The sequence below is a fragment of the Phyllostomus hastatus genome, unplaced genomic scaffold, assembly GCF_019186645.2.
Source record: "Phyllostomus hastatus isolate PE091 unplaced genomic scaffold, TTU_PhHast_1.1 phas_scaffold_755, whole genome shotgun sequence".
NCBI lineage: Eukaryota > Metazoa > Chordata > Mammalia > Chiroptera > Phyllostomidae > Phyllostomus > Phyllostomus hastatus.
This window is the reverse complement of record NW_025334039.1, coordinates 10997587-11014576: the sequence shown is the minus strand read 5'-3', so window position 1 is coordinate 11014576 and position 16990 is coordinate 10997587. Positions and strand designations below refer to the sequence as shown.

The following is a 16990-nucleotide window of genomic DNA, read 5'->3' as shown; positions in this document are numbered from 1 at the left end:
GTGTGGTGTGGTGTTCTGAGGAACCAGAAAGAAGGAAGCAGGAGGTGGAAAGCGACGTGGCTGGAGGGGAAAGAACGAACACTTTAAGGGCTTCTACAGATCGCTGGTCGTTCTCTCGCAGGAACTCCTCAAAGGCGATCGCGTCGTCCTGGAGCTTTGTCTCTGCTTTTAGGATCTGCTGCTCCTCCGTCTCCATGCACTTCTCAAACTTTGTGATTGCGCTCCTTTTGGTCGACAGAGTGTACTGGGAACATTGAAAACAGAAGGGCATCGAGAACATTGCCCCACACGGCTAGCACATCTCAACAGTCTCACAATAAAGGGGAAAATAGCCTGCATTGTAAGTGGTCATTTATATCAGAAAAAAAATGGTATGCCCAAATCTTGGGGCTTTGGCCTTTACTTCATGGAGGAATTTTATTTGGGAGATAATGAGAAGGGAGGCTAATTCCTCTCTCACTTTCATGAAGGGGTTCAATATTGTTCCAAAATGCCTGGGCCCTACAAATCAAAATTAGCTACCTATTGCTCCAAGGGCAGGCCCACCTGTATTACCCTCAGCGTCCCTCCAGTGCTTCCTGTGCATCAGAAGGCTGGGCTGTGCGCAGCTTCCCAGGCCCTGCCCCAGGAAGCAGGGAAGCACTGAGGGAGAGGCAGGCTCCAGAGCTGCCGAGCCAGGGATGCGTTCCTCCAGGCCAGCCCAGGGAGGCGGCACTCTGCCTCAGAGAGCCCCAAATCCAACTTCGGCATCAGCTTGTATTTTTTTAGTACAGAATACAAAAATCCACGAGGGTTTTTAATGCCGTGCTTGGAAAGTAGACTATAGATAGACATTAACTATAGACTATAATGTAAACATTGTAATACGCATTAACTAAAACTATGTAAATGAGATCATTTTAAAGAAACACAGCCAATAACTAGATATTCCACGTTTATAACAAAAACCATATTTCATTTATCACTTCATTCACCAAGAATGTGTTGAGTGACTACTGAGTGCCAGGACTGTTTTAAGTGGTGTTACTAGAGCAAAGAACAAAATAAGCAAAATCGCTTTCATGGGGTACACATGCTGGTAGACGGGGAGTCTAATAAAGGAGGATGAGGAGTCCAGTGGGTAAGGGCCAGGGTCGCCATTATGTGCAGGCGAGGAAAGCCTCCCTGGTGTGCTGACACTGAAACAGAGACTGGCTGGAAGGAAGTGGGGAGCAAATCTGAGGAAGGAACGTTCCTCCAAGAAGGGAGAGCCTCTGCACACAGGCTCCGGGGCAACAACACCGTCAATGTGTCCCAGGAACAGAGGGAGGCCAGTGGGTCTGGAGCAGGTGGAGCAAAGCGAAGAGTGGTAGGAACGTCAGAGAGAGAGAGAGAGGGAGAGAGAGGGGGAGGGGGGGCGGAGGGAGAGGAAGAGAGAGAAAAAGAGTGCGCGCACACTGGGCACCAGGTAAGTCACTGATGAATGGTCTTCAGCAGAAGGGGGCATGGGTGGGGATAGACTCCTGGTGCTGAGTGGAGAATTCATGCAAGAGATATTGGTGACACAGACTTAGGGTGGCAGCTGTGGCAGTCACGAAAAGCAGTGCAATTATGGATATATTTGGACAAAATATTTGAAAGTGTATTTGGATACGGGTGGTAAGGTAAGGAGATGGAGTGGAGGATAACTCTGATATTTTTGGCCTAAACGACTGGGAAAAATGGACTTGCTGTTTACTGAGATAGGAGGACTGCATGAGGTGCAGGTTTGCAGGGCTCGGGAAGAGTGCAGCAGGGGCCAAGTCCTAGAAATGCCTAGTGAGCGTCTGAGTGGAGATATGAAGAACTGCAGTTGCATTTGTGAGTCTGGAGTTCAAGGGAGAGGGTCAGGCTGCAGAAGTAAATCTGGAAGTTGTTAATATGGAAGCGGAAGTGAAAGCCGTGGCCTGGAGGGGCGCGGTGGACCACAGGTGAGGAGCGAGCCCTGGGATGTTCCAGCATCCAGGGAGCAAGGAGAAAAGGGACAGGAGGGGAAAACTGTGAAGGAGGGAGCAGCCAGTGACGTTGAAGAACCGAGAGAGAGTGGATCCCGAAAACCAGCTGAGGAAAGTGTTTCCAGAGAGGGGAAGTGACCCAATGGACCCGCTACTGCCCAAAGACCAGTGAGAGGAAGCCTGTGAAGTGCCCATTCGAATTCGGCAAAAGTGGTTTTGGTGGAATGATGAGCGCCAAAGCCTGGCTGAAATGGGTTTAGAAGAAGTGGATCGGAGAGGCAATAGATCTGGGCATGTAATGGGAAAATAGAGTGTCACGGTGAAAATTTGGCAGGGCTATGCGAGAAGTCTTATATTTGGCTATAAGACTATAGCCTATGTAAGACTATAAGTCTTATATTTGGGAGACAAATCATTTTTACTACCTCGAGCAGAAACCTGTGTCTCTGGTCATTAATAAATTCATGGATATTCCTTTTTACATCTGCACCTGTAAAGAAAATTGAAATTGATTTAGGTTTAGTTCATTATCCCTCTAAGATGCATAAAATAAAAGCTATGTAATTAAATGATTGCATTCAGTATGTCCCTGGACTTAAAACTAATTTAATTAGAGTAACTACCATTTACTTGTGTCCATAATATTCCGGGAATTTTATTAGAGACTTCAAAACACCATTTTACTTCATCCTAACAGTAACCCCAGTGAGGCACTGGGTACTATCCCCATCCTGTATGTGAGGTCTTGAGGCTCAGAGACGTCGAGATGCTTGTCCAAGATTGCACAGCTAACAGGTAGAAGGAGGGCATAGGACGCCGAAGCCTGTGCTAAATACAACTTAGCTGTTTTAAATCTTAACCCTTTGGCCATTCTGGACATAAAACTGGAGTCTTTGGGTAAAGTGTGTTTGGAGATCACACACCAATTTATGGCAGGAAAGGAAGATGACAACCAGCTTACCGTTTGGCAACAGAAAATACCAAAGTTTCCTAGCAAGGTTTCTTTGTTCTGGAAAAATTACACAACATGTAGGCTATATTTCAACAATGTTTGCCTCGTGAAAAACCAGCAGAATGCGTGATATCAAATAAAATCTTTTACTAAAAATGTACTTGGAAATAGAGAGAAAACAGTATTTCCCAAATAGCCAGTGAGCCTGGGCTGCAGGAGGAAGCCCACAGTCTCCCTGGGATTGTGTTCTGCCTCCACCTTTTGGTAGCTGTGGGGTGGGTGAGTCAATGACTTTCCCTCTCCAAGCCTCAGTCAAATAGGATGCTAACTGTGGTAGATTAGTTATATTATGGTTCAAGAATATTTGCTGCCCCTCTCTGTGAGATCATCTCCATCCTCCCACCCCTGCCGCTACTCCATTGATGCTGGGCTTGCCCATTAGCTTGATGTGGCCCCATGGGACGTGACCTATGTTGCTCCCAGTAAGACGTGTCTCCCTCTCTCCCTCTCGCCCTAATTACAGCACCATCCAGGCAGGGTCTGCTGCTTCAGTCCAGGCCTCAGTGAAAAGCACCGAAGTTGAAGAGTGAGTGAGAAATAAAGCTCTGCTGCAAGCTGCTGAGGTTCGGGGCTGGTTTATTGCCACGGCATAATTTACCGAGTAGATATGCTATCATTACTGTCCACCTTACGGTGGTGGTGTTGCGAAAATGAAGCGAGGCAATGTATTATAGAACACATAGTAATTTCTTAATGATTGCTAGCTGTCGTTATTTCAAAAATACAATTGGAATAATCATTTAATTTTTCAATAATAACTATCATCATAATCGTTGACGAATAGTGCCGAGGGTGGATGACAGACGAGCAGCTTGGGAGTCACACAGGCACTGGTTTAAATTCTGCATCCGCTGATGACTTCGAGTAAGAAACTGAACTTCACTGAGCCATGTTCCCCAGATAAAGAGAGGAGGAGGCAAAACCCAGTAACAGCAGTTTGTTGAAGATTAAATAAAATAACATACATGAAAGTAACAAATGCTGAGTTAGCACCATTTTAAAAAAATACTTTAAAAAGACTTTTTGTTATAGAAATCATCAACATTCACAAAAGCAGTCCTCTAAGGAACTACCACACACGTAACACAACTTCCAAGTTGTCAACATTTTACCAGTTTTGCTTCATCGGTTGCCATCTTTCATTCTTCTCCTCATTGTGATATTTTAAAGCAAATCCAAGATATTATTTCATTCATAAATACTTCAGTATGTAACTCTAACATATAACAAAAAAAATGTAAACATAACCATAATACCACTATCATCCCAAACAAAATGAACAATTTCTTAGTATTGTATACCAAGTCTGGGTTTAAATTTTTCCCACTGTCTCAAAAAAAAACCTATTTAGAATTAAAAAACAATTAAATTTCAATAAAGATCAATTTGGCTGGTATGACTCTTAAAGTCTATTTTTAAAATCTACAACAGCCACCTTCCTCTCCATACACTGCCCTTTCTTCCATGCCTTTTATTTGTTTGAGAAACCAGGTCAATGTTCCTGTAGAATTTCATACAAAATAGTTCTGGCAGATTGCATTCTCATGGGGTTATTTTCTTAAATTTTTAATTGGTTTAGAGAGAGGGCAAGGGAGGGAGAGAGAGGGAGAAAAACATCAACTGGAACCGGCAACCTATGCGCGTCCCCTGACCGGGAACGGCACCCATGGCCTTCTGGTTTGCAGGACAACACTCTGACCAACTGAGACACGCTGGCCAGGGTGGATGTGTTGAGCATAGTTCTCAGACTCCTGTGTTTACTTGATCAGATTCAGGTTCAGTTTATTTAAACATTTTTAATAGAAAAAAATGAAAGGCCTTACCATGGCTTTCATTTGGTCAGTTATGATGGGTCAGATGAATTGAAAATAAATTTCAATATCCAAAAATAATCCTATTGTATAGGGTTATTTTAAATATTATAGCTATGCGCACCATTCCAGGCTACTTTAAGATGCTACTGTCTGGCTGAATGGATCTGATTTTTCAGTTCTAAATAGACTGGCTATAGTGCTTTGCCAGCTCTCAGGCAGCTCTGGCAGCTGCTTTGACCCAGAGACCATGTGTGGCAAAGCCCCACACAAAGCACTACTGTTCCTGGGCGCCCGAGACCCCCACCACTCCCAGGGATGTGACCCAGAGGGGTTGCCCTTTTAAGTCGAGCTGCTGGGCGCAGGAAGGTGGAAGTGCACTTCTGTCATATTCCTAGCGGACTGGTCTATGGCAGTTGCCCGTGTAATTTTTGGGATGGTGATGTAGTAGTTTGCCACTGCTGCCTACACAGAAATAAAATAACCTGGGCTCCCAAAGTAGGGGTCGCTTGCTCATGGGACTATCATGTAGCTTTGTCTGTAATCTGAATTCAGGCAGGAAGTGCAAGGTTGGGGAATGAGGGTTTTGCCCAAAGCAGTTCTCAGTTGGAAAGAGTGAGAGGGGGACTTTCTTATTTAAATGAAAATGTCCAATTATCTGTGTCATCAGTGGAAACTGACGACCTGATTGCCTTTTGCAGACAGAGCCCAGGTTACCTTGGATAATACTGGACAATTTTACCATTTCGTTTTCAAGAGTTTGCCCGACACCCTTTACCCCTCTCTTAACCACCAGTGGTGTCGAATGGGGTCAGCTGCGGTGTCGTGCCTCCTCCCTACGTCAGACGGTCCGAGCGGCAAGGGTTTTAGAAGTTAGCCACTTTGTGCACAACTCTTTCTAAAACATGCCACGTGTGATTTAAAATGCACTTGGTGACTCAGGATTCACCGTGTGACAGAGGTGAGCCTTAGACATGAGACACAAGACTGGACCTAGACCCGCCCTATCAGCGGTCCAGTCGCGGGCATCACTGTGTTGTCTATCACCTGCCGCTTTTGCCTACGGGAGTGCAGGCTGTGCACCGCCAAGACCTTCTAAGCGAGTCGACAAGGCTTCCTTTTCTACAGTCATTATTGAATCCCAAGCTCCTTCCTAAGTGGTTTTCTGTGAGGGAAAAAAATGTTTTCAATATTTGAGAAAGCGCCTGGACTTCAGGAGCCAGAGAAATGTGTTTGTTTTTTTTTTTTTTGAGGTACCACAGCAAATCCTGGACACTCGGTCTTCCTCCCTCCCTCCCTCCCTCCCTTCCTCCCTTTCTTCCATTTTAGTTTTTAATTTAAAGGTTTGAATAAAACTCATTTTGGAGACTGTCTTAAGCAATCCATCATCCTGGTATTAATCTCTTTAACCTTGCTAGCTTCCAGCTGCTTCCTATCTGGTTTGCGGGCACTTCTCGATCTGACAAGTAGGAAATGGCCATGATGTTTTGATTCCCAGGCCGCCCTCTTTCACGGAGCGGTAGTTAATAGTTTGTAGTATTTTAGCATGTTGCCTGCATAGGTCACTGAAACAGGTTGTTTTTGCAACCACAGGCAAACTATTTCATTTTATTAGCTTCCTGATTCTCAGTATGTGAGTTGTATAGCCCAGACAAGCAAGACTTCTCTTTAGAAAGACTTCTTTTAAATTCAGTTCTAGATTCAGTTCTAGATGGAGAACTGAACTTAAATGGCCAGAGCCATTAACGTCAATGCTGTGGCATTTAGGCAGTGGCCGCCTTCCTCAGAGCCACGAAAATGAGGGACAGCCTGTTTCTTGGCACAGTATGTTTTCCTATTTAAAACAGATTTTCTCCTGACTCTCAACCCCACATCTACAAAAACCCCCCAACCATATAATGAGATAGCATACTTTGTGTTTCTCATCTCCAGAATAGCCACCAATATCAATAGTAAGTATTCAAACAGTGTTTTTAAACAAACAGCCATTTAGACTCACCTTCTTGTAACCTGAGAATAAGAGCAGGGTCCAGCATGAATTTCTCAAACGAGGCAGCAGCAGTGTCAGTGCGGATTGCTATCTGGCTCAGGTGTGAACGACTCTTCATTCGTGATGAAAAGGTAGACTTTTGGTGGATTTTCTTGTTGTGGTTCAAGAGTTTTTCCTGCCCAAGTGAGAAAATTTAAAAGAATTTCTAATATACCAAATATAATATTATCTTAAAACAAGATGTCATGGAATGTAAGATGTACTGTTATTTTATGCACTTCCAGTTGTGTATTCCACCCTGCCTCTATAGCTGGATCTCAGTTTCAGGAATGAGAAAATGTGAAAAGATGTGGCTATTAAAATCAATGAAGTAAGGTTATATGTGTACTTGTCATAGTGGATTGTAGTGTGTGTCTGTCTTCCTCCAGTAGGGGGCGATCATTAGGTCCCCACCACAGGCTGGGTACTGTTCTGCTGTGTGTGTGTGTGTGTGTGTGTGTGTGTGTGTGTGTGTGTGTACATACCATGCCCCAGCACAGTGCATAGCCCATACATCAACATCTGACTCCGTACCTTACCCCAGCAAATTTTGTAAAAGTGACTGATAAGAGGATATGTTTCTAACATTGACTGGGATTGGGATTTTAATAAAACCATACCTTTTTCTTTTCTGCCGCTTCAGTGTCTTTGAAAAGAAAGAGATCTTTGAAAAAGATCTTATATGGCCCCTGCTTTTTGGTGGACTCATCCTTTCGTTTATCTGTTAAGAAAAAGGAAAGGAAAACTTGTGTCATCCCTTCTCTATTGACCAGGTGGCCAGGCTCCCACCAGCCAGAGGAGAGTGAGGGGGATCAGTGGGTCTTCACAGAGGCAGGTGCAGTCAGCTTTGCCTCCCCAGCAGGATGTGGGGCCAGCATCCAGGGGCAGGGGCTGCGGCTCCCCTGTCTGTTTCCCATGGCACTGAGGACAGTGCTGGGTGATTCACAGGGAATGAGTCTGTATTTTTTGTGTGTGAGTATTTAGATAAAGGGGCTTATTATAGGTTAGTGGGATCATATATTGAGATATTAACGTGTTGATTCTTCCCACCCCTACAAATAAACTCACCATTACCCTTATACCACCATTTTTGCCACAATAGATTCATACAATACCCTTACAGAGATCCTCAGTCTATAGAGTCTTGAAAGAAGTCAAAGATAATAACAAGTATGGGCAAGGATGTGGAAGAACTGAGCCCTCACGCACTGCTGGTGGGAATGCAAAATCACGCAGCCACTTTGGAAAACAGTCTGGCAGTTCCTCAAGTTGGACATAGAGCTGCTGCATGATCTAACCATTCCACACTTGGGTGTGTATCCAGGAGATGTGAGAACATTTGTCCACATAAAACTTGTACATGAATGTTTACCATACTAACCTTAGATTTCTCACAGCTTTTCACAAAGAACCCTAAATCCTTTAATAAAATAGACTGTTCAATGCATACTATTTGACTGTTCTGAATCTTGCTTTTGTTTAATTAGTAATATGTTTAGGAGTTCTTTTTACATCAGCATTTACATATTTATTTCATCAAAAAAGAACAGCTATCCAGTGGCCCATTCCTTTGATGTATCATACTTTATATAACCAGTCCCACACCAAAGGACATTAGGGTTGAACCCAGTCTTCTGCTATTTTAAGCAAGGCTGGATTGACTGTTCTTATATGCTTCTTTAATCACTGGAGCACACCTATCTGCAGAATAAATTGTCAGCATGGTCCTTTGTTAGGCAAAATGGGTTCTGGTGCTTGCTGTGACTGAGGCCATCTTAAGAAGCAAGTTGCTCTGAGCGATCAACAGTTTGCCCACATCACCTGAAAGGAATGTTCTTATATAGGTAAGTAGGCCCATTAAGTTGTTTAATGCTTTGGAATGCACAGCTCTTAACAAGCACACATCACTGGGCTACAAACCACCTGTGTGCCTGGAGACTGTATAGATCAAGCCCCCATCCCCCTTTGGGTGTGGAAATCCACCTTCTTGTTGAGGCCCCAAACTCTCTTCCGTCCATAAGTTCCCTTAATAAACTTTGTTTGATTCCAGAGTTGTTCACCTCTTTTTTCTTTTATCTCTTGGCCTGTCCTCCTTGAGAGATCAATTCCAATATACTAGTACTTTGGGAAATTTTCTCAACACCCTATTTAAATGCTTTTCAGATAATTTGGCGGTCCCTCGGTACCCATTTTCCCATCTTCTATAGCAACAATTTTCAACCGGTGTGCCACAAGAATTTTTAAAACATGCAATACCTGACTGTTCAATCAGGGGCACTGACTTCTTTCCCTGCAGATTGTTAAATGAAAAAATAACAGCCAATGCAACAATAGCCATCTGGTGTCAATGAATCAAAATTATACTTATTTTTTGTTAGATCAGCAAAAAATGTCTTTTAATGTGCCACAGAACTTTAGAAATTAGTTTATTCAAGCCACGATGTAAAAAGTTGACTAGCTGTTCTCTAAGAATAGGGCCCTTAATTCTAGCTTGGCACATACTCAAAGTAAAGACTATATTTTATCTTATTATAGTAAAGACTGTATTTTATCTTTATTTTAAAGGGAGGTCATGACCTCCCTTGGAGCTGGATCTAGCTATACGACTGAGTCCTGGGGAGAGGGGTTGTCAGGAGAAGTGGGGAGTGCAACTTTGAGGAAATGTCCTAAAAGGAAGGGGTGTGCCCGCCTCCCACTTTCTCCTTCTTGCTGGCAGGAGTATGGATGGGTGTGACCACTGGTACAGAGGCAGTCACCCAGGACCAAGAATACAGGCCAGAAAAAGTGAGAAGCAGCCCAGGCCCCTGATGTCAGCCTCCATATGGATGGACTCTGGAGTGCTTATGTGCAGACTTTGTTATCTCAGAGAGAAATATACTTCTATCACATTTAAGCCCCTGTTCTTTTTATATGTTCTGTCAGCTACAGCCAAATGTTTTAATTCTAAATACAGAGAGGACCAAATTTCTTTCAAAGAGAATCCCTATACAGTGCCTGTTACCCATAACAAGTTCTTGGGGCTTTCCAATTTTTAAATCTTCATCAAATTTATGTGTAAAAAATTATTACTACATACCGATCAATACTAATTCCTTGAAAACTTGTAAAGAAGTGGGAGGATAACAAGAGAGAGGGTGGTAAAGGAAAGGAGAGGACATATTTTCATAAAATGTAGTTCTTCCTGTCATTTATCATAACAAATAATTGAGTTCATCATTTTATGTCATGAAAGACTGGTAATCTCGCTAAATACAACAGTATTTAAAGATTTTTCTTTTGAGAATTAAGGACTAGAAAGGAACTGTCTGAGCAAGTAGCTCATAAGTTCTTTACGTAGAGAGACCATGTCTGATGTTCACCGTGTAGCACTCTCCTTTTCTTACTCACCCAATCCGCTTTGGAGACTAACTGTGCTAGGCACAAAGCAAGAACTCAGGGACTGGTTTCTTCCTTACCTTTAGAAGCCAATGGTTTTGACAAAAAAGGTGATGGCATTTTGTCTCCTGGTCCTGTCCAAAGAAAATAAAACACATTGGAAAACATTCTATAAACCTGGCATAAAGTCACTAAATTCAACTGCCGGTTACTCCCAAATAGGTTTTATTGCTTTTAAAAGTAGTGCAGGGACTTCCGGTCAAGATGGCAGCATAGGTAAGCCTGGCTTTCCTCCTCGCACAACCATATCAAAAGTACAACTAAACTAAACAGAATGACCATCATTCAGAACTGTCAGAAATAGAGCTGAATGGAAGTCCTACAACTACAGAATTAAAGAAGAAATCGTGTCGAAACTGGTAGGAAAGGTGATGGTGTACACATAAAATGGATTGCCATGTGGCCCCATAAAACCATGCTGTAGCATTAGTTACTCTATAAGGACATCATACTTATACTCTATAAGCAAAAGGACAGGAATAATGTAGATAAAAACACATGGCAAATAAGGGAGGTGTTTGAAATGTTCCCCATACATTAATAATGGTCATCGCTGAATTGGAACAATCTCCTTTCATTTTTATCAGGTTTGGGATGCAGGTTAGTTGAGTGAGGCAATCAGCTTGGCTGCAAAATTTAAGGAAATGCCCCTCAAAACTCAGTTAGTAACATAAATAACATGCTAATGCAAGCCTTAAAAAATAAAAATTAATGCAGGAAACAATTAAAGATAAAATATCAAACATTTAAATGTGGATGGGATCTCACCACATGTAGGTGACTCAGAGTGAGTGTCACGCTCGCCACACCCTGCCCCAGCCCACAGATCTAGCCTTAACATTTGGATATTTTGTTCACTATGGATTTTTGCATTAAACCTTATTTTTAAAATAGTGAATTAAAATGTTTGATTACAGAGTTTTTGCCTCCCCCTTAAATGTTGCATGCAAGGCAAATGCCTCATTTGCCTCACCCTAATCCTTGTCTAGAATGTGTGTGCTTTTTTGTATCATTCAAATTTCTCAATGAGCTTGTGTAATTTTTACAATAAATAATAATAACAATGGTATTTTAATGGGGGGGAAGAAAGGATGTTCAGGAGTCTATATAAAAAGGTGTACCCACAATAGGAAAAGTGGGACAAAACATCCTATATCAGGTTTCTCATTTAATTTGTGCCTCAGCATTCTCAAAGAGCCACACTTAAGAGCCAAGTGTCCCAGAGGCACTGTAGCAAGTGATTAAGAACACAGACTTTGACTGCCTGGCTGGCATAGCTCAGTGGATTGAACTCGGGCTGTGAACCAAAGGGTCGCAGGTTCGATTCCCAGTCAGGCCACATACTTGGGTTGCAGGCCATGACCCCCAGCAACTGCACATTGATGTTTTTCTCTCTCTCTCTCTTTCTCCCTCCCTTCCCTCTCTAAAAATAAATAAATAAAATCTTTAAAAAAAAAAGAACACAGACTTTGGACAAGCCTGTTGGTTTGGCATTTACAGATGTGTGAGCAAGTTCATTTCACATTAGAAAATATTTCTTGAGTACCTCCTATGTGCCAGGCACTGTTTCAGGTGCTGGAGACAGGGCTATTAAAAAATAAGACATGCACACAAAAAGGACAAAAACTATTGTCTGCATGGAACCTACAGTTTAATTGCTCAGCATCTCTGAGTCTCAGATTCCTATTGCATAAAATGGGAATAATAGTTCCATTTCTAAGCCTTCCATGAGGATTCAATGAGATCAACTGCATAAACAACAAGGCAAGGTGCCTAGCATAAGACAGAACTCAGTAAGTGGGAGTTATTAAGTGTTAATATTTACTAGTTAATATGTGATTTGACTTCCAGTAATTACAAAAACAAAGATGAAAAAGAAATTACATTAAAGCTTATAAAAGAGAAAAGTTAATAAAAATCTACAGCACTGATATTACTGAGAATTTTTTCATAGGTATTAGGTTTATTCCGACAGGCGGGAAAGAAAGACTGGTGAAAAATTGATGATAATCTGTGGGGTTGATAATATAAAGACTTGTAGATTTTCTTAAATTTCTGTTTTGCACTTATCTTCACTCCTAAGGTTCTGCTCACCTCTTTCTTGTCATACTTTTGTTTCTTCAATGCTTCTTTCTGAATTTGCTCTCTTCTCCATCCCCACTCCCATTCCCTTTGTCCTAAAAAGTCTGTCTTCAATAAACACCTTATTCATGGGTTCTGGCACGCTCTCACTTACAGGAAAGTGGAAGTTCCTCTTTCTCTAAGCCAACTGTGAATAGCAGATCTCTGCTCTTATTCCTCCTCTCCAGTGACTCATAGAACATGTAAATAGAACGAATAGTCTCTAGAAGTTGTTATACTTCTGTACTTCCATGTGTATTAACCCCCTGCTGATTAGTGAACTGGTTGGTGAAGCACACGTGAGAGAGGAAGAGAACCAGCTACGCTGAGGAGGGGACTATAACATTCTCTGAACTAAACCAATATGATGCACCAACCAGGAAAAAAAAAGTCAAAGCTGGTGAATGTCTTTGTTGAGCAAAATAAAAATAGTATAATGACTAACCTATAGCTTGGTACCAAAAAAGAGGGGAAATGCTGTTGAATTGCATAGTAAATGCCTGCAAATTTACGTTTAAAATACAACCTCAAATCCAACATCTGATAGCTGAAAAAGATAAAGAACTCAGAAAGATCAGGGATTTAAAATAGTGCTAGTGGTTGTAAGCCATTATTTTTACACACGGCCTAGAGGCTAATGACTAAGAGCAGACTCTCATCATGCTCCTCCCCTCACACTCCAATTCCTTATCTTCCAAAAGGGAGGGTGAGAATGGTGCCCACCTGCTGGGACTGTTAGGTGAGTTGACATATGTCCCTCTCTTTGGACAGCATCAGGTGTATAGTAAGTGCCTTATAAGCACAAGCCAAGGAGAAAGCATTCTAAGGAGAAGCAGCAAGGACACTGGTACGCACAGAGGACAAAGGGGAGTGATGGGTGGGGTCAGAGAAATAACAGAGGCCCTGAGGATTATGGACTCAGTGAAATGAGAATCATGAAATGAATCACTCCGACTGCTGAGCTGAGAAGACATTGCAGAGGGAGATGAGCGTCCCATAGGGAGGCCTGTTGGAAGGCAGGAGATAATGGGGTCTCAGGACAGTGGTGGAAATGGCGAGAGGTGGTCAGATTCTAGGTAGAGTTGGAAAACAGAGCTTTAGAAGCGGCTGAGGGGTTGGACGTGGGGTATGAGACAGAGAGCCCAGTCAGGAAAGGACAGAGTTGCCATCAACTGAGACACAGAAGGCTGTGGGGGAGGGGGTGGTTGGGAAGAGCAAACCTTCAGTTTGGAACAGGCTAAATTTGACACATTTATGAAACATCTAAGAGACTCGGATGTAAAATATGCTGTTCTTCCAAGTGAACCCTATGCTGTCTGATTTATTTAACTTTTGCCTTCCTCTAACACCATGCAATCATACGTGGTCACCGAGTCAGCGTCTTTGATGCATGTCATCACAGAGGCCGCGTGAAGGCACTGTGGAAAGACCTTGGCCTCTGGGGGCAAGCAGGTTTGAATCCTGCCTCTGATTCTTACCAGTTCTGGTTTTTTGTTTGTTTGTTTGATTTGGGGTGGGTTTTTTTTTTGCCTATCCAATTGAACTAAGTGTACCTCAAGTTCCTCTATCAAGTGTGGATACTAACACCTTTCGTACAGACCTGTTGCTATTTTCGAACACAGATAACGTAAGCAAAGTGCTTACATACAGTAGGCTATTGGAAATAATTGATTCTACCATCTTCAGACCAGACATCCAGGTGTGTCCTCTTTCTGGTTCTCTGTGAATAACTACCAGCATTTGAAAAGAACAGTGGGGATGACTGATAACTAGCTTTCGTGAGAAATCCTGAATTAAAGTTCTTGAAACTGGGTCATTTGAGAGGAATCTGCCAGCAATGTCAGTGCAAATTGGGGAAATCTGACCTCCCCCGCCCCTCCGCCCCATTAGTGCAATCTTGTCAGATTCTCCAGATTATTCTCAGTGCAGAAGCTTCATGCAAGTGGAGGAAGGGGAACGGGTTTTATTCCGTCCAAACGTAAGCCCTAGACCAACTCTAAATAAAATTAACAATAACAATATCTACCAGATATTATTCAAAGAAGTTTCTGTTTAAATTTTTCCACAACTCTACAAACTCAGTGAAAGCAGATATCCATATGAGATGAACACCTTTATCTCCCACATGCAAATGAGGATGTAGACAGATTCTCTCAGGCCCAATGACTCCCGGCTTTTTCCCACCTCCTTCCCACCCACTTGGACAAATGAGGAGAGAAAGGGCTGTGAACTGTGTCCTCTCTCTAGGCCAGAGCCAGCAGTTTTTTGTTTGCCTGAGAGCCAGGAGCCACGAGGTCCTTGGCCTGACCGAGCACTGCCTTTTTGGGTCAGGTCAGAGGGAGAGCGCACCGATGAAGAAATCACCTTCAGCTGGACCTTGAAGGCCCCGCTGACGTCAAGCTGGCTATTTGGCATAGACTTTTCTGTTGACGTCTCTGACTGCCCCTTTTGCAAACTGAAAAAAATAACTGAAGGTGAAGTAGAAGGGAGATTGAGGAAGGGAAATCAGCCAGTGTGAGTCAGATGATGTGACGATAACCCTGGACACTAAGAGCTGCCACTACAGGGATGTTGGTCGCCACGGACGAAACACATTATCTTTCCTCTCTGTAGTTACTGAACGGTGACCAGGGAGGAGGGAAGTCCACCCTCATCCTTCTTGCATCTGCAGACCTCTCATTCGCAGGGGCCATTCAGGCAACGTTGCTTATCTGGACTGTAATCAGGTGCACTCACTGCTCCCACGGACATAAATCCCCGTTTTAAAAAGTACGATTTCTTTTAAACTTGTCCAGAACTTGTAAACTTGAAGTACACGGTGCATTCTGTGAAGTCAGGAGGGGACCTAGTACTGCTGAAATCTAACCTTTAACTTAATTGACCAGCAAGAGAAAGGGCAGGATTAAAATAAACTACTATCAATAATAATAGCTGTGACTTATTTAGAGACAGGCAGTGGGCTAAGTGTTTAACATTCCATCATAGTTAAAGCTCAGATAAGTCCATAGAGCAGAAACAGTTATCCTCACAATACGGATGAGAAAACTGAGGCTCAGGGAAATGAATTTCTGAAAGCCAAACAGCTCATAAGTAACAGAAATGGGATTAAGACAAGTTTACTGAATCCCACAGTCTTGTATTTTCCTATAATTTCCCTTCACCCTCTATAATTGCATAAATCTGCAAATATACATGCAAAGTGTGACATTCAAGTCTTTAGCATAAAGTTTATAATATAACATTTTAATATTTTCTATGAATTAGTGATTCTGTGTTTCTATTTTCCACTATTTCTACTTTTCTCTCTGTGTATTATACCTTTCTTTTAAAATCTGTGTATGGACACACACAGCTGTTCATGATTATGTGTCTGTGCTGCTATGAATAATCTAGGGATTTTTTTTCTCCCTTTTCCATCTCTGTGACTCACATTGTCTACTGAATTCTTTTCCAGTTTTTTTTCTTTGCTTTTTCTTTTCTCCCTGACTGGGTTCTCTTTCATGGACACAATATGAAGCCAAAGTATATTCTTACTTATTGTGTCATCTAAAGGAGTCTTTGCTTTTCTGTTCTTTGTTTTGAGATGGCTTTAAAATGACACTAAATTGACTTACTGTAATATGTTACAGGTTTATGGGCCTCACACCTCCTTTAATGGTATGTTATTGTATCCATAAGTGTCTTCCTTTTGACTGTGGCCTGTGCTAGGCAGGGAAAGTTTCTGCGTGTCTTTACATGTTCCACAGGCCTAACGACACAAAGCTCCTACTAAAAGAATATAAATTGAATGAAATAATCAAGAAATTCCTAACAGAATGCAGCCCTGACGGTGTTTTCACAGCAACTGATAGGCAGGGAGAGCTGTGGCTGAGAATCACAGACCGTCTCTAAGTCTTCCTTAAACAAACTTGATTTGGTCTCCAGCCTGCGATGCAAATGGAGGGTAGGCCTGACCAGATACAACTGGGGGCGTGGGGCACAGGGAGCTGAAACCACCTTTACCTCAACGACTGTGGATGCGGGAGCCTTCTCAACAAATCCTTCAAGGAAGGAGACGGGGGAGATGGGTGGAGGCACCAATCGATTCTCCAGTCTCGGCTCTAGCCTCCCCCACCCCGGGCCCCCTTCATCTCGGAGATCGCTTGGTAGAGCATCCCGGAGCGAAGCTGGCCAACCGAAGAATGCTCGACACGCGACACCCGCCACCCTGCTTCGTGGCCGCGCGGACGCAGGAGCAGCTCCCCCACCGCATCCGCCTCCTCGCTACCTGCTGGTTCTGCTGCAGGCGACCCTCCGCGTCCCAGGCTGGACTCAGCCCCCTGGGCGGAGGTTTCCCGCCTTCTGTCCCTTCCCGGGGCCCTGCCCCAGGTTCCCGCACCTGCTTCTATCTGGCTTCTCCCCACTTTACCCACTCTGAAAGTCCTCGCCTACAGTGACCCCCTTCCACCTGGCCACGTGATCGCCGCAGCCCACCTTTCTCTCTCCTGGTGACAGCACTTCAGTTTCTAATCTCTACCACATTTGCCCAAGAACGTGACAAGTCGACCAAAACGGCGGAGACTCATTAGAACACTGGTTATCAATCAGCATTCTGGGATTGTCATTGCCA

The 16990-nt window shown here is 43.1% G+C and overlaps 1 protein-coding gene across 1 annotated transcript in view; it reads right to left on the bottom strand.

The window, feature by feature from the left end:
* Positions 1 to 16968, bottom strand: part of CCDC38 (coiled-coil domain containing 38) — a 38966-nt gene extending 21998 nt beyond the window's left edge. Inside the window, exons 1-6 of the mRNA XM_045826363.1 lie at positions 16855 to 16968; positions 10281 to 10334; positions 7446 to 7546; positions 6796 to 6961; positions 2399 to 2463; positions 81 to 244 (exon numbers count right to left, since the gene is read on the bottom strand). Of these exons, the coding sequence (XP_045682319.1) occupies positions 81 to 244; positions 2399 to 2463; positions 6796 to 6961; positions 7446 to 7546; positions 10281 to 10320 (536 nt within the window). The 5' untranslated portion in view covers positions 10321 to 10334; positions 16855 to 16968. The remainder of the gene's footprint in view (positions 1 to 80; positions 245 to 2398; positions 2464 to 6795; positions 6962 to 7445; positions 7547 to 10280; positions 10335 to 16854) is intronic.
* Between the last annotated feature and the right edge of the window lie 22 nt (positions 16969 to 16990).